Source organism: Carassius carassius, chromosome 49 (genome assembly GCF_963082965.1).
Source record: "Carassius carassius chromosome 49, fCarCar2.1, whole genome shotgun sequence".
NCBI classification, from domain to species: Eukaryota; Metazoa; Chordata; class Actinopteri; order Cypriniformes; family Cyprinidae; genus Carassius; species Carassius carassius.
Genome location: NC_081803.1, coordinates 13,310,094 through 13,335,096, shown reverse-complemented (window position 1 = coordinate 13,335,096; position 25,003 = coordinate 13,310,094). Strand labels below are relative to the sequence as shown.

General features: G+C 40.0%; 1 protein-coding gene across 2 annotated transcripts in view; it reads left to right on the top strand.

The window, feature by feature from the left end:
* The window catches only part of LOC132132680 (opioid-binding protein/cell adhesion molecule-like), a 152,228-nt gene that overhangs the window by 100,120 nt on the left and 27,105 nt on the right, over positions 1-25,003 (top strand). For both annotated transcript variants that reach the window (XM_059545154.1, XM_059545153.1), the window contains one exon: positions 11,884-12,116. In XM_059545154.1, the coding sequence (XP_059401137.1) occupies positions 11,884-12,116 (233 nt within the window). The remainder of the gene's footprint in view (positions 1-11,883; positions 12,117-25,003) is intronic.

Below are 25,003 nucleotides of genomic sequence, written 5' to 3'. Positions count from 1 at the left end.
TTATTCAGTGTAGTAGAGCCTATCCTACATTGAAATCCATAAAAAAATTAAAAAAAAAAACGCCTCTGGTCTCCTTTCCCACATATTGGCAAACCGGAAGCATTAGCATTAGCCATTACACTTTTTTGGCTAAAGGTTGCAGGTTTGCCTTCTAGGGGCTTTGTCAACATACAGACGTTTGTTTGTCTTTGGTACTATACAGTTTTGGGTGTTTTATTTAAAGTTTTTACGAAAGCTTCAAGTGCATATTATATGCCATGCTATATGTTCAAACAGACAATGATGGATAAAAATGTGCTTCCTTGCTTAAAGCCATGCTCTTTTGTTTGCCATCAAACAGTTGACCACTGCTGTGTGCGCATCCTGTTGCAAAATGTGGCAAAAAGTACTACACAACAAATTAATACATATTCATAATTCCCAATTTATGTATATAATGCCAAAAGAAAAAAGAAAGAAAATTATTTAGATTATTTTAATATAAATAAGCACCAGTTAAGCAGTGATACCAAACCTCCTGGGTAAGGTGCTTTATAGTGTCATTTTTAATCACCCAGACACAGTCACTTTGACTCAGTACTGGCAACATGTCAGAAGTGAGGGTACGCCTGAAAGAATGCCAGTACGTTAAAGACTAAATTGTTGAAGTGCATTCCGACCCACTTCAAGTACTGTACATTTCTATACTGGACCATAATGTGACTAAAATTACTCCACATTTCTAAATTCGATTTGTGTTTACTTTGAGTAGCCTATGAACTTAGTTGGATTAAGGTAATCAAAAATCTCTGTTTACGTTGTAGATTCTTAAAGTATTTCCTTAATCTTATTAATATTGGATTATTGTTGTCCATGTAAATGTACTCAATATTTACATTGAGATAACAGCCAAAATATTGCAGGTTTAAATGGCTGTCCCTAATTTAAATGCCACTCACACTAATGACATTTTGAAGTTTAATAGAGTGACCTCTGGGCTTTCTCTATAGACATGTGCAAACAGAGATTAATCAATAATATGCATTTGTTTTGTAGAAAATTAAAGGTTTGCACTGGAACAAAGGAAAAAGATATAAATTGCACACCCCTTTTCGGGTGACCTTTTAATACAGATTTCATGGCATCTGTAATTTTAATATGAAGCAGAACGAGAACAAAACAACCTCAAAATGCAATTTAAATGGAATAGGAATTGTTTCCTCACAAGACTGGATCTTCCTGTACTGCATGCACAGAGCATAACGTATCACTGGCTGGCAGCGCAAACCTCTGCTCATGCCCTCGTTTCCTTAGAGGTGCAAATACAATCTTTTTGCTTTCAGTGCTGTCTGCAGTGTGTGTGTGCGTGAGAACTGATGAAGTGCCAGGGCTTCCAAAAGGAACACGAGTGGGCTCTCAGGTGTTTTATAAAAGATTGCAGTGCGGTTTTAGATTAGTGCGAATCAGGTTTTCCTTTGAAGACAATGGTATGGTAATTAGGTAGAGTTCTGCAGTAAAAGTGACTTGATTATATCAGGGTCTCCAAAGACCATCATCGACAAAAGCCCAAAGTAACGCTAAGTCAAGCACTGGAGGATATTAGGCATTCTTGTGTTATCAAAAACATTAGTAGACTTTCATAAAGTAGGATACTATCTGCTGACACTCATGATCAATGTCCTTTCATGCAGATTTATGCACTGACTGATATGCAATGCATATTTCAAGCATGGTTTCCATTTCAAACAGCACGTCCACGGTCCAACAGTCATTTTTGCTGGCTGTCTGATGCATATTGCACACAAAACTGGCAGAATACATAAGTTCTGATCGGATTGGCTTCACTGATAATAAGTTTTAAAGTTTAGTAATCTTATCAGTCAATCAGACAGTCACTTCCTGTCTGAGTGGGTGGATTTTTTGGCCATTATCTGCATGGTGGACTCGAAAGCCTTGCATTAACTTGTTACCACATAGCATGCTTTTTATTCATACTGACTTTCTGTGGATTAATTGCAGGTTCAGTTCTCACAGAGAAACCTGAGGTTAAGTGCCAGCTCAAGGGCACAATGGTGATAGAGCAGGACTTTGATATTAGTAAGTCCCCAGTTCCTGTCCCACTCCAGCTCGGGGCTGAATCTTTGTGTCTGCAGTACAGAATCTTAACTATTAGGCTACTGCAACCCATGTATTTGCTTGACAGAGAGTTTGACATCTTGAGAGCTAAATCATCTTGAGGTGAAACCTTACAGGCATCTTGAATGGGCTGTTGTTTTTCCTTGGGAATAAAATGTGTTGTAATTAAACTGAAATGGGTTCAGACTTCCCCTCTGTATGACTGCCATGATTTTCAATCTGGTGGTGTGTGAGTTCATGGGCTGGATAGATTTTAATGCACAATGCATAGGTCACAAGTCTCATGGTTTTGGAGGATTGTCACAATCAAAGACATGTTATTTTTTTGCTAAATGTGGAAAAGAACATTATTATTGTTATTATTATTATTATTTTTTAATTTTTTTTCACATTCCAAAAATGAGTCTGAATGCTTGAGTCTGAACACTATATGTTCACAGCAGGACTACTCTTGTTGCTAAGTCATGTGTATTGGCTTATTTTTAGGCTTGATAAATTTTTTTAAAGTGAATTATTAAGTGTACACCTTGTATTTATGCAGATAATATTTCTCTAATGATGCGGCTGGACAGTCTATACTGTACTGTATATGTGCTTGTAAAGGTATGTGCAATTTGTATAAATACAAACACTTTGTGGAAAATGTAAAAAATTAAGATTATGAATTATTTACACCATTCAGAAGTTTGGGTCAGGTAAGTTATGTTTTTATATCAAGGATGCATGGAAATCCTGGAAATAAATTCCACACAAATATTAAGCAGCTGTTTTTAACATTGATAATTATTTGATATATTTTCTTGAGCACAAAATAATATTAGAATTAGCTTTGGTGAGCTACACACATTTCAGAATCATGAAAAAATCTTATCGACCCTAAATATAATAATGGATATGACTTAATGTCATTCTGAATGTGTTTTAATGGCTTTTTTTTTGCATTTAGGCAGATATTTGTATTGCCTTTAACGCATCTGTTTTCAAATGTTCTTGAAAATCCAAACAAGTGTTTTTAGACATTTTTGCACAGCTGGTCATGAAAACATACAATATCCTGACCCTGTGTTTTGGAGGTGAAAAGGAATGAAACACAGAGGTTCAGAATAGTAGTATGGCAGTCGACAGTGAATCATCACCTCTTTCATTCTACTCGATTCTGCCTTTCACTTCCTTTATTTTTAACGTCACGGCTTTTGTCTCAGCTTTAATGCTTTACTAAAGAACATAAACACTTCTATCTATAAGCCCTCTCAGAACAGTTTAGTCTGAAGAGGGAAAAATTGATTTTCTTGGAAAGAGAGGAGAGAAGGATAGAGTTTGTTCTCTCTGATCAGGAGTCAGTGCTTCCTCTAAATTCAGAAGCTGCATTCATGGGGTCTTACAAAACATTTCGTATTGTTTAGTTGAGTTGTTGGTGATTTGCTTCATACTACCCCTGGTGGAGGTCCAGGCAGCACACTAACTGGTTGCCATTTGTCATTTCACCTGGCACATTTAGTGTGTGTGGTGTGTGTGTGTGTGTGTGTGTGTGTGTACAGGCTCCCGGTTCCCACTCTGAGCATGGGCAGATTATTTCTAGAAAATGGATGTGATTGTAGATAGTGGAAATTTTGTCTTAATTTTTTTTCTTTTTCTTTGTACATTTAAGAACAAATTACATTAAATACTATAGATGAATCCATCACTTCTGTCCGTTTGTCCAGCAATGAAATGAACCTTTAAAAAACAATGTCTTCACAGTTAAACACTATTTAAAAATATATATCAAACTTAATTTTTTTATTAAAATGTATTAATTAATTAATTAAATTCGAATAATTATTATTTTTTTTATTACAAAATAAATAACATTATATTGCTATTGATGAATTTACCATAACGCATTGGAATATCGAATCCCTTTAAGTCTGTATCAGCAGAACTTCATGTACATATTCTGTGCTAGTTTTCATGCAAAAAAATGTTCTACTTTGCAAAGTCTGGTAATTATTGCAAAGTAGAAGTGTTTCTTTGCACGAATTGTCTTTGTCACAGTGGCTGATTGGTAAATCACAGTTAAAAATGACAGAGCAGGAAAATTAAGATTATTCAGGCCTCCCGACAGCCCACATCTTGCGTCCGCTAGACACGCCACGCTGCTCTCAACCAATCAAAACAACGATGACATGGAAATTTTCTGGACCACCTGTACAGATTCCATTAGCAGCACATGCTTTGGCTTTTGATTGGCCTAATAACCTCCCACGATTCCTTGTGTGTTTCATGAATTGAGAGCTAATGATTATGTTGTAAAGGGTGATATCGCTCTGAGATTTTGCATTTAGATAAAAGATGGACTGTCTTTGTAAACATCACTTTTTTATTACCCAGCTTGGTCTAGATTTAAGCGGATAGAATCATTCTCTATACTCCCCTGTAAAAGGAAAAGCTTGCATGTTGTTTTTGCTGGAGTAACATTAACTTACTGGGCATTTCTCACAGGATTTCATTAGGGCTTGTAAATTTTTTTTGAATTTCTGTCACTCCTACTTTCTCACATCAAAGTGAGTTGAATTCACTTGTGCACCTATAGTTGTACAAATAGTAATAGTATTTTGTTTTCTTTAGTATTAGAATAATACCCCTCGTATGAACTCCCAAACCACACAGCTCATGACTTTTTTCTCTTTTCATTCATTCTCTCCCTCCTTGTTCTTTCCTTTCACCGTATCTTTTCTAGAAAAAAAATATTAAGCCCAGAGTGTTGTTGCACCCACAGTATTATCAGATATCAGAATCATATCATTGCAGCTAGATAAAGCAGAATTGAATCAGGTTATCTTGGCTTCATCAGTTATCTACATTCTCACTCTCACGCTGCGGGGACTTGTTTCTATTCATTGGCGTTGCCAGCAGTCATTCTGCCCCAGTCATGCGTATCTGGAAGACATTTTGAGCTGTCAATTGGAAACAGAGAAATGCACAGCACCCGTGGAAAATGGTTGGGGAAAGGATGCAAATTTCTGAAGTACATGATGAAATCTATCTATCTATCTATCTATCTATCTATCTATCTATCTATCTATCTATCTATCTATCTATCTATCTATCTATCTGTCTGTCTGTCTGTCTGTCTGTCTGTCTGTCTGTCTGTCTGTCTGTCTGTCTGTCTGTCTGTCTGTCTGTCTGTCTGTCTGTCTATCTATCTATCTGTCTGTCATTTTCTCATATGCTAAAATGAATTAAAAAAATCCTTTAAAAAGAGATCTTTACAGAATAATATGTCTTCACAGTTAAACTCTATTTGAAAAAAAAAATTCTCAATTTTTTTTCAGTTACATTCGTACCATAAAATTGAGCAGCCTTGGGATTTTGTATAGCATTTTTGTGAGTTTGTGCATTTTCCAGAGTGTAAAGTACAACAATGTTGGAGAAGAAATAAAAGCCCTGTTTCTCCAAGTTCATGTGCATTGTACCACAAGAAAGTAACATAAAAAAGGAATTTCTATGGAATTTCTTAAAGTCTATGACTATTTTGTGTGGTTTGGATTGAATATTGTTGAACATCACAGAGGCTGAAAATGAGCATGCACCAATTAAACCTCTCTTCCGAATATTACAATGGGAACTATAAATAAGTGTCTACAGAGAAGGGTCCAGATAAAGATAGGATCATCCTGGATATTTGTCTCTGGGGACATTCTGTGGATTGTCATTCCTTGCAGCTTTCTTTTGCTGCATGCTTCAGAGTTTGTAGGGAGTGAACCCACTTGGAAGGTTCCAAGACCAGCATTCTTTGTTTTGAGTCCAGCTGCCTGATGTTTCCGGAGGGGGAATTTCTTCTTTTCATCTTTAAATTAGACCTTGCCAACTCTTTTCTGGTGGTGGTGACCTGCTGCACATCATGCTGATATTTTTAATGCCTAAAAGGTTTGCAACTGTGTGAAAGTGCTGTCGGCCATTTCTAAAAAGTAACAAAGAAAAATATTATATATTTAAGGTGAATTTCTTAGAAAATTATTTTTGCTTTTCCACACATACTCTACTTGCTTGGTGAGAGAGCTAAACGGCATTTTAAGCTTTATTTCTATATTAAATTTTTACTGTAATACTTACATTTTAGCTTTAAACTTTTTAACTTTTTTCCGCAAAATGTCATGGGTTCAATTCCCTTTTTTTACCATCTCAATGTACAGATCTCTGACCAACTTTATCCTTCTGTAAGCCAAATTCTGTATGATATGTTGCATTTTAAAGAGATGTTGTTCATTCAGTGCATTTTCAGTGACTTGACCTTGCTTCAAGGCATATTCAACATCTCCTAGTGTTTCTCTCTTTCATGTCTTTCTACAGTTTTATCCTTTTAGGGTGCATATTTGCATTTTTGCTCTCTGTTCTGTTTTAATGTGGCATTTGGTGCACAATACAGAGAGAGTGAATTCTTCCGCTTAACAGTATGTCCTTCAAGGCTTATCAAGAACATTTGTACCAAAATGATTGCCTGTCTCATATATAATCCTACACGTGTCTTTACCGGATGCGATTTGGCTTGAGGTTGTGTGTGTGTGTGTGTGTGTGTTTGAAAATAAAAGATCATTTAAATTAGAAGGCTAGAGACAAGAAACATTTAGAATTTATTTCAATATAAAAAGTTATAACTTAAGTTACTGAAAAATTAAATCAAATATTATCTACTGTATATAACAAGAAAAAATAATTTTATTTCAGACTGATGGGTAAAATGCAGTGAATTTCAGTAGCTTAAACAATGTCAAGGTCATGGGTTTAATTTAAGTGATACATTTTGTTAAAAAAGTGCATAGTGTTTTCCAGTTTGAAGTATTATTTCAATCCCAATGTGATGCTTGCCTTCCGGTGAAGCTTCGGGTCTTTGATGTGGAGATACCGCCGTGTGGGACAAAGCAAATGGCAGTGTTTATCGGGCTTGTCTGTCTCTCCTGTTCTTAAGTGACGGGCCAAAAATGGCAGTTTCTCTTCATACTTCTGCAGGTCATTCATCCACATGACTAGTTAGCTATGGAGGTGGGCTGAGGCCTTCAGACGGATCCTCGGAGGACAGACACAAATAGAATGTTAGTGCATCCACCTTGAAAGCAGTGACAAAAGTGGCAATCACAAGTGGCGGCTTGTTCTATTCTATTGTTATTTCAATTCAAACGAGGGCCACGGCTCACTCAGGAGGCTTGAATGGAGTACAGAAAAGCAAATGCTTTTGCTTTTGCTTTTGCATTGAGATAAATTTTTAACGCATCTGCAGGAAATACATAACATGGCTAGAAACTACATCAAGAATTATTTTCAGTAAAAATATGACATCTCGTTTAGCATTCTAGTTCTACTCAGAATCATAAAATAATTTATATAATATACATTTGAAATATTTTTATTTTGCTTGGAATAGAATGGCTAAAATATTTAGCTTGTTAAGTTAGTCTGCAAGGCCTTTGACGAAAATGTTTAAGATCTGTAAATAATTTTTGAAAGTCTCTTGCGCTCATCCAAGCTGCATTTATTTGCTCAAATATATGTACAGTAAAAGCGAATATTGCAATAATTGCAATTTAAAAATGGTTTCTATTTTAAAATATTAGATTTTTTAATTTTATTATTATTATTATTTTATGATCAGAAAACTATATTTTGTGCTTTTTTAATATTTTTGTGGAAACAGATTTTTTTTTTGAATTCTTTGATAAATATAAAGTTTAAAAGAACAGCGTTTTGTTGAAAATATATATTTTTGTAGCAACAAAGGCTTTACTGTCATTATATTTGTCAAAACCTCTAACAGGTGTTTGTGTGTGTTTTTTTTTTTTTTTTTTGCTATTTCACACTGCATTTTAATGTGTGGGTTTCTCTGTGACAATATTTGTTACTTTTTCTATATATCCCACATTCCACTAATCCGAGTATGTAACTCTCGACACTGTTGTCTGTGTCTGGTTGGGGAAATCATTCCTGTTCCCCCTCTATCTGAAAGCCCAAACAGAGTGGCCACCACTCATTGCCCCTGGTGTAATGGCCTTCATCAGTCTCCCATCACATAAAGCCTGCCTGTCATTAATCTCACCCTGAGACCACATGGCTGTCTGCCGACAATGATCTGCAAGCACCGAATCCCCACAGCAGAGTCTCACTGACCTACTCATATCTGAAAAAGGCACAGCAGCGATATGAAAAATATGACAAGTGTCATTTTATGAAATGGCGTCTTGTTGTCATCACCCAAACATGAAAAATTGTTGCGCCCTATATGTTTGCCACAGATTTAACCTTAATTTATGTTATCTGAGAGTAAGAGTGTTAAATCCTTAACACTAGAGCTAGATTTCGTCAGAATATACTTGTTATAAAATCTTATTTTATATTTATACTTATTTACATTTGTATAGTTTACATATAAATGTTATATCTCACTATATACCACTAATTTCGAGTGGTATATATCTCACTATATACCACTAATTTAATATATATATATATATATATATATATATATATATATATATATATATTGGTATACAAAAGTATAATGCCTAGCAATGTTGGTCTAATCTGTTATAATTCAATTATTTTTTATTTAGTGCTGGGCAACGATTTTTTTTGCTGGGCAAAAAAGTTTTGTTTACATAATAAATGTGTTTGTACTGTGTATATTTTGTTATGTATATATAAATACACACACATACAGTATACTGTATATTTAGAAAATATTTACATTTATTTACATGTATAAACATATATTTTTCTTAAATATATATATATATATATATATATATATATGTGTATATATATATGTATATGTATATGTATATATATGTATATATATATATATATATATATATATATATATATGTATAAAAACATATAGCCTGAATGCATTGTAAGTTGCATTGAATAAAAGCATCTGCTAAATGCATACATTTAAATATACACAGTACACACACATATACAATGTGAACAAAAACTTTTCTTTTGGATGAGATTAATTGATTAATCGTTGCCCATTACAATTTTTATTAAATCATGCCCATGTGACCCATGATGTGTAAAGTATGCATGTTTATTTTTAAGATTACATTCCTCCATTACATTAAGTAAAAAGTGTTATTCAAACAAAATAGCTGTATCTCTCTCTCTAAATAAGGTTGTTGTGGAAAATATTGATAATCCATCTATGTATTTTAGAACATGTTTGAGTTATGAAGATATTTCTTCATATAAATGATCTGGCACCAAGGTGGCTGGCAGTCCATTAGGCTGAAGTGCAAGGGATTTGTATGACAGAGTCATTAGTTGACTGAATGAGGCCTGATCTTAGCCTGTCAATGCTGGATAATGGAGGCTCTGCCTTCTAAGAAACACCTCTTACTTTTTAGCACAGGGTGGAAAAATCTATATGCTTTTACCTCGGCTTAAGTGACAGTAATTGCAAGCACAGTGAGGGCGGTCTTTTTAGAATATTGAATTTATAATGGCTCCATTGGTTGATATGCATATGTAAATATGTGCACCAGCTATTTGATATGGATCATTATAAATGTATGCATGCTGTTTGATGTGAAGCATACCTGTATGTGTGATGACATTGCAGTGTTCTGGTTGTCCTGCTATTTCATAAACATCAATATTTGTCTGTTTTAAGACCCAAATCAACTCTTGGACCTATTTAGTAGCAGTTTAATTGTTTTCGAAATGTGTAATCACCTTTTTTTTTAAACACTCAAGTCAGGAAACACTTTGTAAAGTCAAACATTTTGGCTTTTTTTTGTAAGACTTTGCACCAGTTCCTACAGCCACTATGCAAACTCGTTATCTTGCATATTGCTAATCTAATCTGTCAGAGGCAGACGCAGAAATTCTGAGCACACAATAATCTGTCCCACAGCATCCCTGGAGCAGATGAGCTGTTAAGCATCCTGCTTAGAACGGCCAGAGAAGGTGCCCACGGTGGGATTGAAAAAATGACCTTCCTATTCAAAGTGCAAGCCTTTCACAAATAAGCCCCTTAAAATTTAACTCTTGAATAGAAAATTAACTTTTGTTGTATCCTCCATGTTTCCCCCATCATGCTAATGTCATTATTTTTGTGTTTAAGGCTCAGTTTGTTGCTCTCAGCCAGAAAAAGGCTACAAATCCACAAACATATCAACTAGACACATATTGGAGCATGATGAACAGTGCAGTTCAGAAGATGGAGGGTGCTGCTGCTGCACACAGAATTAATGTGTGTAATACCATCTGGGGGAGCTTCTTCTGATAGTTATAAGATTTTTATTTTTTTTGGTAGGGAAGGGAAAGCGAGCATTAAGTTAAGGGAAATTAGGCCCCACAGCACCAAGACATTAAAATATGAACAGTAGGTTCTGCCACACTTTTAAGGTGTTAAGGCCAAGCACAGAGTGACTATGCGGTTATTTTTAAACTGAAACTTTAAAAAATCCTTTCCATTTTTCGAATGTGCACAGTGATTCCCAAGCAAAAACTGCAGAGTATGCATGATTATAAACTGGAGCTTAATCTTGTGGTTTTCAATGGTTCAAATCCTCTGCAAGCTCTCTTGCGCTCCAGCACTCTGTATAGATTAACAGAGTCTGAATGAGCTTTTCCCTTTGAAGAATATCCTGAGAAAGCATTCACTTCACACTTGCAATTGTTGCCCTCCAGATTTGCCAAAAGACTGCTCTCTTGTTGACTAATTTTCAGAGCCGGGAAATTCACCAGTAAAGGGTCTGATAATCCATTTACAGATTTTGACCTTGAGAGTGAAGCCCTCTTAAAGACTAATATGAATTACTGCAGTGTTTTGGCATGCTGACGTGAATGGGTTGGCAATGGCATTTTGAAAATCCTCAGTGCACCTTGTAAAGTGTCATTGATGAAAACCATGTCAACACAACACATTCTGTGCCATTGTATTATGAAATAACTATTGATAAGTAAAGAAAATGCCAGAAAATCACAAATAAACACCATGAAAACAATAGTTTTTCTTCTTTTGTGAAAGTGCACTGCTTTGCATGGGATTGTGGTCTCAGTTTTTTTATATGGAGCTCTGACTTTCAATTAGTCCTAACCTTTAGAGCCATCAATCAAAAGTTTAGAAAAGGGTAAAAAAAAAAAAAAAAAAAAGTATAGTGGATGCCTCTAGGTCTTTTTCTGCAGTTTTAAGAAATGTCCTTTCCTGTGAATGAGACAAATGTAGTGTCATATCCAGATTCTTCTGAACTGAAAGGTGGCTATCACCTTAATTTTACCCTTACGGCTATTTGAAATGGATGAGATGAAAAGCTATTGTAATTTTCCAACTGGCACTCGAGATCTGTAATAGAAAAGGAGAGGAAAAGAACAGCTGTCTGTTTATATTACCTGTTGCTTTGTCAAATGTTTTTTTGCATTCCAAGCAAGCTGAAGTGATATTATAGGCATTATGATATTTCTCCAGTAAAGTCTGTTGAATTGAAGGATAGGCTCGGGTTTTGGACTCCAATACTGTGTCTAGAATATAAATCATTGTTTTCTTGGCTTTTTCTTCAAGCAGAAGTTAGCTTGACGTTTTCCTACTGTAAGTGAAAGTACTAGCTGGTAATTGGACATGCTATCCCATAATAATTTCCTCATTTAAATGATAACACTTTGCCTTTAATTCAAGTCCGTCAAAATGTATCCAACTTATTTCAAACTGAGTTTGAACCTGTGGATCCTATTTTTGCTTTAACATATGGCAAACAAACATATTTATCCTCATTTATTTGTGTCTTTCAACAGGTGCAATGTGGACAACAAAGTATCAAGGGTGGCATGGCTCAACCGGACCACTATCCTCTTCACGGGGAATGAAAAATGGTCGTTGGACCCCCGGGTGGTCCTACTAAATACAGCTGTCACTGAATACAGTATAAAGATCATAAATGTAAACTTGTATGACGAGGGGCCGTATGTATGTTCCATCCTCACAAACAAGAAACCAGAATCGACAAAAGTGCATCTCATCGTACAAGGTAAATCTTAAGTGGATTTTTCATATCTCTTAAAGTAAAATCTTTGCGTAATTTATGTGCGGAAGAAGAAAGCTTGTCAAAAACTAGCTCTGCGTTGGTTTGGGATTTTGTTGACATTTCAGTTGTGTAAATAACAGTTGACAAACAACTTTGATTCTCCTTTTCTAGGATGATGTTATTAAATGAAACTCAGCAGATGTGACTCCCGGTGATGAAATTGGGATTTAATGTGGGTGTAATTTCAAAATCGTTGATGGATATTGATTTAAGACATGCAGCCGAGAGAGCAACAGAAAAATAGGGCAGAGGCTTTGTTTTCTTCTCACTAAATCAAGTGTCGATACCCAGTCGTCGTGATTTACAGCGAAGACAATTGCCTTCATTTTTTTGGTCTAAAAAACAATTAATGTCACTTGAAGCCAAAACCATCTCAGCTTGGGTTACACAAATCAGATATGCATCAAAAAACAGTAGCGCCATTTTTATTACGTCTCTCAGACCAAAAAAGTGTCAGATTTCCCAAGTTTCAGCAGGAAAAAGTGTTAGGGTTAATAAAATGGTGCCTTATCAAATGCTCATTAACCTTCAGTACTTTGTCCTGACACTTATTACTGCAGGCTTAAATAACTGAACAAATAGACCAAGGTGCTTATTTTTTTCTGATTAGACACACAAATCTTAAATTGGAGTTCGGCTTGCATGTTCAGTTCCCGCTTAACCTGCAATTCAATTAATTACAAAGTCTTCATCCCAGTTTAATGAATCAATCATTCGCCTTCCTTGTTTTATTGTGCAGTTCAACACTCCGCATGGCACAACATAAGCATGCTGGAGAGGATGTTGTGGCACTCAAAAGTGCACTTAAGATATTTAATTTTTTGCAGCATGCTCCTTTCCCTTACACCCCATAGTTGCATGCTGAGTGGTGTACAATTTCAGCCTAGTGTTCTTGAGAATGGATCTGAGAGCTTTTTGAACAGATGGGGTCTTGGTGTGCCTTTACTGTAATGCTTTGTCTCAGCTTTGTTAAATCTTGCCATGCTCAGCTAAAGTCTGCCTACACAAACTGTAGCACCCTGTCTATTCCTGTCATAAAGTGTGGCTTTATTCCTCTTAAACTCTGAACCTCTGAAGCTTGTTATTGCATTGGCTCTGCTAAAAATTGAAAGAGCGCCTACAGTAGCGTTCTCACATATCTCGCTTGACATCTGCGTGCTTGTTTTTAAGTGTCCTAACGTATTTCACACTTGCTATGGTTCCGGTTTTAGGTCACTCATTAGCATTTCTTAAACGGGACAGCGTGCCATTAGATTTAGCATTTTCCGTCCTGTAGCATATCAGCACTACATCTATTTATGTGGTTTATGACTGCAGCTGGAGGTTTGTGTCTCTGTAAATGGCCTCATCGTCTTCCGCAGTATCGATTGGATGCATCGATCAGATGCAATGCGAGAGAAGATATGCGACACGTTAGCGTCCAGGGCAATTCGAAACCTGAGGTTTTCCTCTGAGCTCCTTCTCTGAGGTACACAAAGCATTATTCTTATAAAACCACTACATGCAGAAGACAAATGAAGGTCATTATAGTCTTAGGAGGAAGCCATGTTTTCATTTTATCTACTTGCATTTAGAGGCACAGTGCTGTTGAAAAAAAAAATGCTTAGGCTGCCAGTTAATGTAAGTTAGTAATGGTGCAAAAAAAAAAAAACTGCAAATCTTGCTAGTTAAAGGAATAGTTTGCCCAAAAGTGAAAATTTGCTGAAAATGTACTCACCCTCAGGCCATCCAGATGAGTTTGTCTCATCATTGGAACAGATTTAGAGAAATTTTGTGTTAAATCACTTGTCGGTTAATAGATCCTCTGCAGTTAATGGGGGCCTTCAGAAGTTCAGAGAGTTCCAACTGATGAAAACATCACAATAACCCACAAGTAATCCATATAACGCCAGTCCAAAATCTCAGGAATAAAAAGCTGTGTGTCAAAAAAGCTACATCACTGGGATGTTTTCACTGGGATGTGTCCTCAATGCAAAATATTGCTTTCCCCATTGAAAATGTTGTCTCATACGATTCAGGAGAGAAATATGGACAGATTAGGCACCGTTTACAAGCAAAAACAGTCAAAAAATTTTTTTTTAACAAATTTGTCAGTTGGGGGATGGACATTTTCACTGGATGAAATTGATTATTATGGATTGTGGGCTGGAATCTTGGATGGAAGCGATGGTGGATTTGTTTCTTACAAACATGCACCGGAGTCGTATGGATTACTTGTAGTTTATTGTGGTGTTTTATCAGCTGTTTGGACTCTCATTCTGATGGCACCCATTCACTGCAGGGGATCCATTGGTGAGCAAGTGATGTAATACTAAATTTCTCCAAATCTGTTCAGATGAAGTAACAAACTCATCTACTACTTGGATGGCTAGAGGGTGAATACATTTTCAGCAAATTTTCATTTTTTGGGTGAACTGTTGTAAATGGCAGAAAATTGTTGTAAATGTGAACTGGTGAATTGACAAGAAGATAATGTATTATGAAAATTTTAACAATTAAGACATTAATAAAATTTGAGCTTAAATATACTGCAGAGACCCTGATCTGGCAAAAAAATAAATAAATAAAAAGTTCATGTTTTTAGGTATATAATTGTTCAGACCTCGGCTGCTGAGAAGGGTTCAGTACTAGACCTCAAGTAATTTTATGCCGCGTTTCCACCGAAATTACCCGGAACATTTGTAGCAGGAACCTTTTCCCCCCCAGACCTGTTGCTTTCTGCGTTTCCACCACGGTGTAAAGTACCGGGAAGATTAGGCAAATAGACTGGTGACAAAGGTCTGCGCGCGTTTCTCAATACAAAGTACGCTGATTTTGGACGTGCATTCTCGGTAGTTCAGACTTTGTGCATTTAACTCGGGAGTGTGATGTCCGCGACGACGCAAGTCCAGTAAATCTGCAAACAGCAGCGTACTTGATAACTTCAGTCAGCTCGTCTTGGCTACTGCTATTTTCCTCTCTGTATATTTACAATAAAACGAAATAGGATGTCAAATACCACTGCCTCCTTTCGTTTTCATTTAAGCATAATAATAGCTGCAGAAATGTACTTAGTTCAGGGATATGTGTATATATATACAGGCATTACAATGAAACGAAATATTATATAGATTTGCCTTTTTTATTTTCATTTTAACATATAGATAAATTGAATACAGACCAAAGATAACCTGTTAGATTTACCAAAAAAGAAATATATTTTATGTTTAACCACTAAAGAGACATCAGAGCCAGCGGCACACATCAGAAGGTCTAGCCGAGGTGAGGCTGCTTCTCGGCGGAGAGATGATCACTGAGCTCCCCCTGATCGCGTGGAGCTCACGTCTCTGAGATCGGCGAAACACATTTTTAAATAGGCGCTGTCTTCATAAATAAACCACAGATTTGAGTTTTAAACAACTACATTCTCGCCTGAAATACTTTTAAAATTACATTTCATGACACAATAACAGTAATATTTTGAAAATGTTGATCTGAATAAATGGTGGTTGAACTCAACCAATGCTGCGTGAACTCAACCAATCAGAATGTTTAGCACCCAAGTCCCGCCCCCGAAAGTTCCGGAACTTTGAAAAAGTACCACCTCGCCAGCAGGGACTTTCTGAGGGGCATTTTTTTACCCGGAACTTTATTTAGTTCCTGGTTCCTGCGGTGGAAACACACCGAGTACCAGCCCAAAGTCCCTAGTTCCTTGGTAAAGTTCCTGCGGTGGAAACGCGGCATTGGTTGAAGATAGCATGTACTATAGGTTTGTTGATTTCCATCAGCATTGTTTTTGAGGAAAAGCAATTGTATATGACAAGTAGGGCTGCCCCTAATAGTAGACGAATATTTATTATTTATACAAAATTTATATATATATTTTTAATCACGATTAATCGCATGATTTTCTGTGACTAATCATGATAAATCGCATTGTTATGCACAAAACTAATAATGCATTCAAAAGTGGTGTATTGTGCACTTTTTTCAGTTTAAAGCAATAACATTTGGTTTGCAAACATTTTAAACAAACAAGGTGCTTTTTTACAGCAGTATTCATTTTGCATAGTATCAGTTAAAATATTTAATGTAAATCTCATTAATATTTTTATAGAAAATATTTTATAGTTTGTTATAGAAAAACAATTTATGCTCAGAGCCCAGAGCCCCAATCATGACATTATAACAGTCACCTTCCAGGTAGAGACCTGCACTATTGCGGGACCCAAGTGCAGCACGGGACAACATTTGATGGGCAGGTAGAGACTTGTGTGTGGGATGCAGGAGAATAATTAGGGTGTGCTCACACAAGGCAATCTTAACTATGCCGGAACATGTTTGACCCCAAAAGCCTGGTTCGTTTGACTAGTGTAATCGCTCTGTGCTGCGCTTGGGCCCGGTTCATTTAGAAGTCCCTGGCTCGGTTGGAAGAGGTGATACATATAGATATTGTTATAGATATATGATATAGATATGCTCACTTACTGTTAAAATACTCTGCATTTTGCTTATACAGATAAGAGTAATACATCTTTCTAATCTGTAAAGACTCTACATTTATTTGTGTGCACTCTCTATAACAACAAAACATTGCGCTTTTGTAAGATAATGAAAACAAATAAGGTGCACTTTCTGTCATCTCGGTCTGTGAACTTGTGTGCGAAACTATGTATATATATCTTTGCCTTACAAAGAAAAAAAAAAAATATATATATATATATATATAGAGAGAGAGAGAGAGAGAAAGAGAGTGTAATGTGTATTTTCAAATGAACCAATTCAAATGGAAAACAAATACTCTCAGATTAAGTAATCCACATAAAACCTTCATACAGGTGCACCACCACTGTGGAGATGATGAGTCAGTGTAAAAAAACCCTTGTTTAGCAGTGAATTATTAAGATATTAATTCAGCCTCCCTACTGTTTTTCCCTGACACATTCATAATCATTATTTCTGCCGGTTTGCTGTGGCAAGCTTTATGCATGTTTTAGGCTATGTAGGCAATTAAAGGCACATTATAATGATTTAAATGGTTCAGTAATAAATGTGCGATTAGTCGATTAATGCTTAAAATGAACGACTACTAGTCGACCAGAAAAATCCACGGTCAGCCCTAATTACTAGATATGATGGTATTGAACTGCAATTTCAGCCTTTTCAAAGTGTTATTGTGATATAATAAATCAGTCTTATTTTATCTTTAAGGCGAATGTTTGGTAAAACACGGTGCATAAAAAAAAAAAAAAAAAAGATTTGTATTTTGTAGTTTACAAATAGAGAAACCCCCCAATCCCCCCCCCCCCACCCCGCAAAACTCTAAGCCAAACCCTGCACTCAACTGAAGTGTCTTTTAAATTAATATTAAAAAAAGAAATATGTAAGGTAAGCAGGCTAATATGAGACGAGTGAATAGGTCTCTGTTTTTGGCTATTTGCATGTCTGTGCTGGATATAGCTCAATAGATTGTTTCAAGGGCACAGGGTAGTGAGATCTGTAATGGATGAGTTCACAAAATACCTGTTTTGTCTCTCTCAGCTAGTATCAGAAGGACAGACATACACAGGTGGTGTGCACACTGAAGCTGGCTAGAATGGGGCTGTTGAAATGCACTCAATTGCAGCCAATTTGGCTGTGCATTCTCACTGAATATTACTTCCATTTTTTTCGTCTTCACCAGTGTCCTCTAATGATTATTGAAAGTTGTATTTGATTTATCTTAAATCCCAGACAAGCATACTTGTGCAAAGAAACTCAAAATGTACTATTTCAACGTTGCACATCATGCATATGTCTTATGTGGGTGGCCTGTATGCAGAATGTGAAATAAAGGCCATCAACTGATTCTTGAAAAAGAAACGTTTCAGAACGAGCAAGATCAGGGCAATGTTGATTATATTAAATGGAGTACTTTTGTCCTTGTTGTTATATCAACAAAACCTCCTTTTTTTGAACAGTGAGACAACTCCCAAGATGTCTTTGCACAGAGGATTTGTTCAGACAAACACGAGAGCACAGACTTGAGTAAACACATTTGAATGATGCTTTGATGCCAGATGAAATTATAAATCCTCATTACAAAATCTCATCTAAACCAATGGGAAAAGTCTTGTTATTTTCAGATTCATGCAAGGATCCATCATATGTTTATTTTAGTACCAATTTTCCACATGTCAGTCTCAGTTTTCAAGATGTTTCTCCATCTGCTTGAAATGTGATATTTGCTTAACAGAACATTGTATAAATCAATGTTTTTATTTACATTTTACATTTAGCTGACGCTTTTATTTTACATTTAGCTGACGCTTTTATAGTATATATATATATATACTGAATATATATATATTCAGTATTTTGGTTTATATTTAAATACAGTATATTTATGTTTTATTTTATAAGTAATGTATTTATTTAATTAATAAATATTATTATTATTTATGTGAGAATACATTTCTTTTTTAGAATACATGTAGATTTTTCTGAAGCAGATAAAAAAAGAGCACAGTTCTTACCCTCCTAACATTGCAAGCCAAAGGTAGAGGATGAGATGACAGAGCACGGGTAAACAGAGACATGTGCAGGCCATGCAGGGAGTCCAAGACTGTTAGCAAGCGAAGGAATGGTGAGGATAAGAAGTAAAGTGCGACTCAAGTGGGAAAAGGGGAAGGATGAATTCAGCTCAGTGCAAGAGAGTGCATGAAGGGTGATGATCACACTCCATATGTTCCATTAGCTGGAGGTCTTCACGGGAGGCATAGAGGATCATCAGAAGTTTAATTTGCACTAGAGTTTACACACAGTTAAAAGCATCATTTATTTGAAGTCGAGCAAAAAACAAAACAAATGTAGCTACTCTGCAAAACCTAGTTAGCTTTGTCAGTGCTATATGTCACTTAAGAGGTTCTGTTTAAGTTAGGATGCTTCCTATACAGCTCGCTAGGTTTTGAAACACAAATCTTGTGTGTGGAAAAAAAGTGTGCAAACAAAAAAGTGTTCCTGTAGCTCAACTGGTAGAGCATTGCCATATGAAGTGCAAGGTTGGGGGTTTGATTCCCTGGGAACACATGATAGGTAAAAAGTGATAGCCTGAATCTACTGTAAGTCGCTTTGGAAAAAAGTCTACTAAATGCATAAATCTTGAATGTTCATCCTGATCAAAGCACTTTCATTGCATTGCACATTTCATTAAAGCGATTCAACATATTACCTGATGAGCAGGATGTCATATACGCTATAATGTATAAGAGGGCAAAAGTGTGGCAATTTAATTAGATGGCCTTGTAAATAACAAGCGGGATTATTGTCTTTCATTTGCTGCAAGTGTGATGACATGTCTCTGTTTTAGATTAGTCTCCAACTTTCTCCTCCATAAGGAGAAGGATAAGACGGCCTCTCAATTCACTGTACATTTGTGTAATACGCTTCAGCTCTTGTTACTGGATTGAGAAGTAGCTCTTTTCCCCATTTTAAAGAGCAGTAATGAGCCATTAGAAAGATTTAGTAGGGTTATAATATAAATGGGAGGACAAAACCTGTGCAATTTGCCTGGGTGACACATTAGCAGCATCTATATCACCAGAGGCAGCGCAGGAATCCTTTTTTCACCCACTGAGTTCTGTGGGTGCCCCGCCTTCTGCTTCAGTTATTTCAACCCTCTGCGAGGCCAATTGAAAATACAGGTTTGTGGAAGACTGTGGGAGTTCGGACACATGAGGCAGGAAATGACACATTTAGAAATGTTCCGCTATCATAGCAAAAATAGTACTGTGGAGGCCTGATATTAGAATCTGCATATGTTTACATTTTTAAACATTAACTACCAGAGAATTACAAATATATATAATTGTTTTTTATATAATTTTTTTTAAATTATCTAATTATTTATTTAGCTGTGATTGGTCAGACAGACCTTCCCTGTCTAAGCAGGTGGTTTAGGTCCATAATATGCTGTAAACTGGACTAACTTTCTGCCAATAATAATCTGCCTGTTTAATGAATAACTGTCGAAAACAAGGGACAGTTGATCCTGCTTTTTTACCAACCTCTAAACAGTGTCATTGTTAATGTTTTGAGCTGTTTCAGCCACAGCACTGCCAGATAGATGTGATTGCGATGGGATTGCAGTAGGGTGATTGCTTTTCTCCACAACTGTAATAACTGAAACCAGCTAAACAAGCAGCTCTCTTCTGAGGCAAGAGACCTGTAGCTTGCTCTGATGGCACAATGTGACTAATTAGTATTGTTATTAAAAAGAAGTGAAGAGGCAATCACCGCACAAAACACACCATAATGTTCACTCCACATGTGTTATATGAAAGCACCCTAGTTGTTTGATTTCCCTATAGAGCTAAGAGAAAACCACTAATATTAAAATATATTAAATAAATCCATGCAGGCAGATAGGGTAGTCATATAATATGTTGGTCTAAATGTGTTTTTCTTTTTTTTCGTTATGGATTTTCTAATGGAGCATTTAAAGACATTTTGATTTTCTTTTACAAAATTACAGGCTTCTTCTCACTGTCTTGCCTTTTCTTGAGAGATCTATTAAAAGCTTTCCACATGCGTAAGAACAAGGTGAATGATATGCTAAATGCTTTGAAACATTCCTGACAATAACCCACAGGCGTCAATGGATTGACATTGCAATCTATTAGACATTAAAGCGAAGGCTTTTTGTGGTATATTCATCGCTGTAGTTTTACAACATAGTCTACAGCACTGATTGACACTGTCACTCCACAGTGACGGTTGAAAAAAAAATGATTCCCCTACATTTTGCAGTTTGATGATTGACACCTTTTTGACCAGTGGATTCTCCAGGGATATGGGCTGTGTTGGAAGAAATTTGGAAATTGACTGCTGCCAGACTTTATCCTTTAAAAGATTTTAGAGGAAAACACAAGCATCTTGGTTGACTGCTCTGTATCAGTGGCAAGACTTCATGTTGTCATATTGCTTTGTAATGGCCTCTATTACAGAGACTTATTAGCAGCTGCAAATATATATAGTGGACACCCACTTTCGCTTTGGGCTTGCACCGAAGAGCACAGCAACACACGGGAAGCACCAGCCATCACGAAGCTGCTCACCTCACTTCACCAGGCACTTTGCACCTTGAATAAATCCACCCTCCGGGGCTTTACATTCACGAAACCTTGTCGAGTGATTCTTCACCCCGTGACAGTGGTGGAGAATGCGGGCAGATTAGTGAAGGATTACAGACAAGTTCATCGCCCCAACCCCTAACTTTTTTTTCTTCTTTTCTTGTTTGTGGCCCCAGCACCACAGAAGGCGGCCCGCGCGTCCCCGCGATGGAAGAAGTCTTGCAACGCCTCGCGGAAGTGAGTATCCGCCAGCAGCAAATAGTGGAACACCTCGCCACTCGCCTGGGCAGGATGGAGGATGAACTCACCGCTTTCCGGGCCTCCGCAGCCCAGCGCGTTCCGCTACCTGAACCTCGTGCACAACCTACACGCCTGTTACCAAAGATGACAGCCAATGACGTGTGGAGGCCTTCCTACAGGTCTTCAAGAACACCGCCCACCGTGAGGAATGGCCCGTGGAGGAATGGGCACGTGCGCTGGCACCCCTCCTCACCGGCGAAGCACAAAGGGCTTACTTTTCGCTCCCCTTGACGGTCGCCGACGACTATGCCGAAGTCAAGCGAGAGATCCTGGCGAGGCTTGGCCTCTCCCCTGTCTGCGCCACCCAGCAGTTCCACGAATGGGAGTTCAAGCCCCGGGTGCCAGCCCGTGCCCAGGCAGCCGATTTCAGCCGCATCGCCCAGCATTGGTTGCTGAAGGGAAACCCCACCCCAACACAGGTAACGGAACGATGGTGGTCGATCGCCTCCTCCGCGCGCTATATCGCGCCACAGTCAAGCCGTCGGGATGAGGAACCCGACCAACGTCCTGGAACTTGTGGAGGCAATCGAGCTGGCGGATGCTGTCCATCACCGCAAGGCCGGGGACCGGTTGCTGCCGTTCCCCCGGAGGGTGGTCCAGGAGTGACGCCCACTCGAAGGCACCCCGCGACCGGTCAGCAGGCTGACGGTTCCCCCACCGCGAGATGAGCCCATGCCTAGCGCTGAACCACCATCACCCCCGCGAGCATGGCTGGCAGGCTGCATCGTCCACCAGTGTGTACCAGCAGGAGCCTCCGAAGCAGAGGTGACGGTGGATGGGAGATGATTCCGGACCCTGCTGGACTCAGGCAGTGCGGTCACCCTCATCCAGTCACGGTCGTGCGCCCCCTGATGAGGCCAGTAAAGCTTCCTACCAATTACCTGCGTGCACGGAGACACTCGCCAAGTACCGGCCCATGAAATGGTCATCTCGTCCCCCCCAAGGAACCTGGCCGGTGGAGGTAGGCCTGGTGAAGGACCTGCCAGTTGCCGTACTGCTCGGGAGGGATTGGCCCGGCTTCGACAAGCTGCTCCCCGCCTCTACTCAGCCTGCCAGCCCCAAGGGGAACCGTCGAAGGCTGAGGCGGCCGCCTGGACCCCACCGACGACCGGCCCTGCTCGTCTCCAACAGTGGGAGAGAAGGTGAGTCCCCCTCCCAAACCGCAAATCTGTTCTATGATGTGTTCCAACAGGCAGCTGGAGGGGGCTCTTTCGCCAAGGAGCAGCGGGAGGACGACCAACTCAAGCACTGTTGGACTCAGGTGCGAGTCATCGACGGGAAGGACGTCCTGCCACGGCCCCACCCTCTCCCACATTTTGTCGTCGAGAACGGCCTGTTGTACTGTGTCGCCCAGCGGAGGGGGGAGGAGGTAGGTGGTTGTTGGTGGTACACCAGTCCAAGACCGAAACCGTCCTGGAACTGGCCCATTATATCCTATGGCAGGTCACCTCGGGGCAGCCAATACCACCCAACGCATCCGCGACCGCTTCCACTGGCCGGGCCTGGAGGCCGAAGTGAAGGGCTTCTGCCAAGCCTGCCCGACCTGCCAGGCCACATTGCCCCGGACCCCTCCCCCCAGCCCGCTCATCCTGCTGCCTATCATCGAGGTGCCCTTTGAGCGGATTGGAATGGACATAGTGGGGCCGCTGCCAAAGTCTGCCCGCGGACATGAGCACATCCTGGTGATCGTTGACTATGCCATCCGCTACCCAGAAGCAGTCCCCCTGCGGAAGGCCACGGCGAAGTCCATCCCCCAGGAGCTGTTTCTGCTGGCCAGCCGAGTCGGCCTCCCTACCGAGATCCTGACTGACCAGGGAACTCCGTTCATGTCCCGGCTGATGGCGGATCTCTACAGGCTGCTGCAGGTGAAACAGTTGAGGACCACGGTCTACTACCCGCAGACGGACGGACTTGTAGAGAGATTCAACCAGACCCTCAAACAAATGCTCGGATGTGTGGCGGCGGAGGACAAGCGGGATTGGGATCTCATGATTCCCTACGTCCTCTTCGGGATCCGCGAAGTCCCTCAGGCCTCAACTGGTTTCACCCCCTTCGAGCTCCTGTTCGGGCGTCAACCACGGGGGCTCCTTGACGTGGCCAGGGAAGCGTGGGAGCAGCAGCCTGCCCCTCATCGCACCGTCATCAACATGTCTGACAGATGAGGGAGCGGATCGACCGAGTGATGCCATTAGTCTGGGGAACACCTCTCCAAGGCTCAGCAGGCCCAACAGCGCCACTACGACCGGAGGGCACAGCCACGCGAGTTCCAACCCGGAGACCGTGTCATGGTCCTGGTCCCCAGCTCCGCCTGCAAGTTCCTGGCCTCCTGGAAAGGGCCCTACACGATAGTGGAAAGGACGGGGCGACGGCAGACGGAGCAGCTCTACCATATTAACCTCCTGAAGAAGTGGGTGGGGACCCGGGACCAAGTGGTGGCCTTAAGCCTCACCGAACCCGTCGTGGTGGACATTAACCCCCATCTCTCCGCACCTGGTAAGTAAGTTCCAGGATGTGTTCTCTCCCCAGCCCAGGCAGACCAACGTGCTCCAGCACGACATCCGGACACCCCCAGGGACCATCGTCAGGCAACGGCCCTACCGTGTCCCGGAAGCTCGTCGGCGGGCTATCGAGGAGGAGGTCCAACAAATGCTGAAGCAAAAGCGGAGGGTGCCATCCGGCTTTGGGACCATCGTGATGGGGCTGGACCAGGGACTCCGGGATGGCTCAATTATCCCCTTCGGCTTGCATGGGGCCCCCTCGACGTTCCAAAGGATAATGGACATCATCCTGCGGCCCCATCAGGTCTACTCGGCCGCCTACCTGCACGACGTGGTGGTCCACTCTGAGGCATGGGAGGAACATCTGGAACGTCTGCGGAGGGTGCTCTCGGAGCTCCGGCGGGCTGGGCTCACCGCCAACCCCCGAAAATGCCACCTAGCCCTCTCTGAGGCCAAGTACCTGGGCTTCCAAGTCGGCCGAGGCCTCATCCGCAGGAGAAGAAGGTAGAGGCCGTTCACTCCGCCCCGAGTCCCCGGACGAAAACCCAGGTACGTGCCTTCTTGTTGGCGGGTTACTACCGATGTTTTATCCCCAACTTCTCCTCTTTAGCCGCCCCTCTGACAGACCTGACCAGGAAGGGGCAGCCGGAGAAAGTATGCTGGACTCCGTCGGTGGAAGAGGCCTTCGCCCAGGTCAAAGCGGCACTCACGTCCTCGCCTGTGCTCCGCGCCCCGGACTTTAGCTGCCCCTTCCTGCTGCAGACGGATGCCTACGACACGGGACTGGGAGTGGTCCTCTCCCAAATTCAGGAAGGTGAGGAGCATCCGATCATCTACATCAGCAGGAAGCTGTCCCCGGCCGAGAGGAAGTACGCCGCCGTGGAGAGGGAAGCCCTGGCTGTCAAGTGGGCAGTCCTGGAGCTCCAATACTACCTCCTAAGCC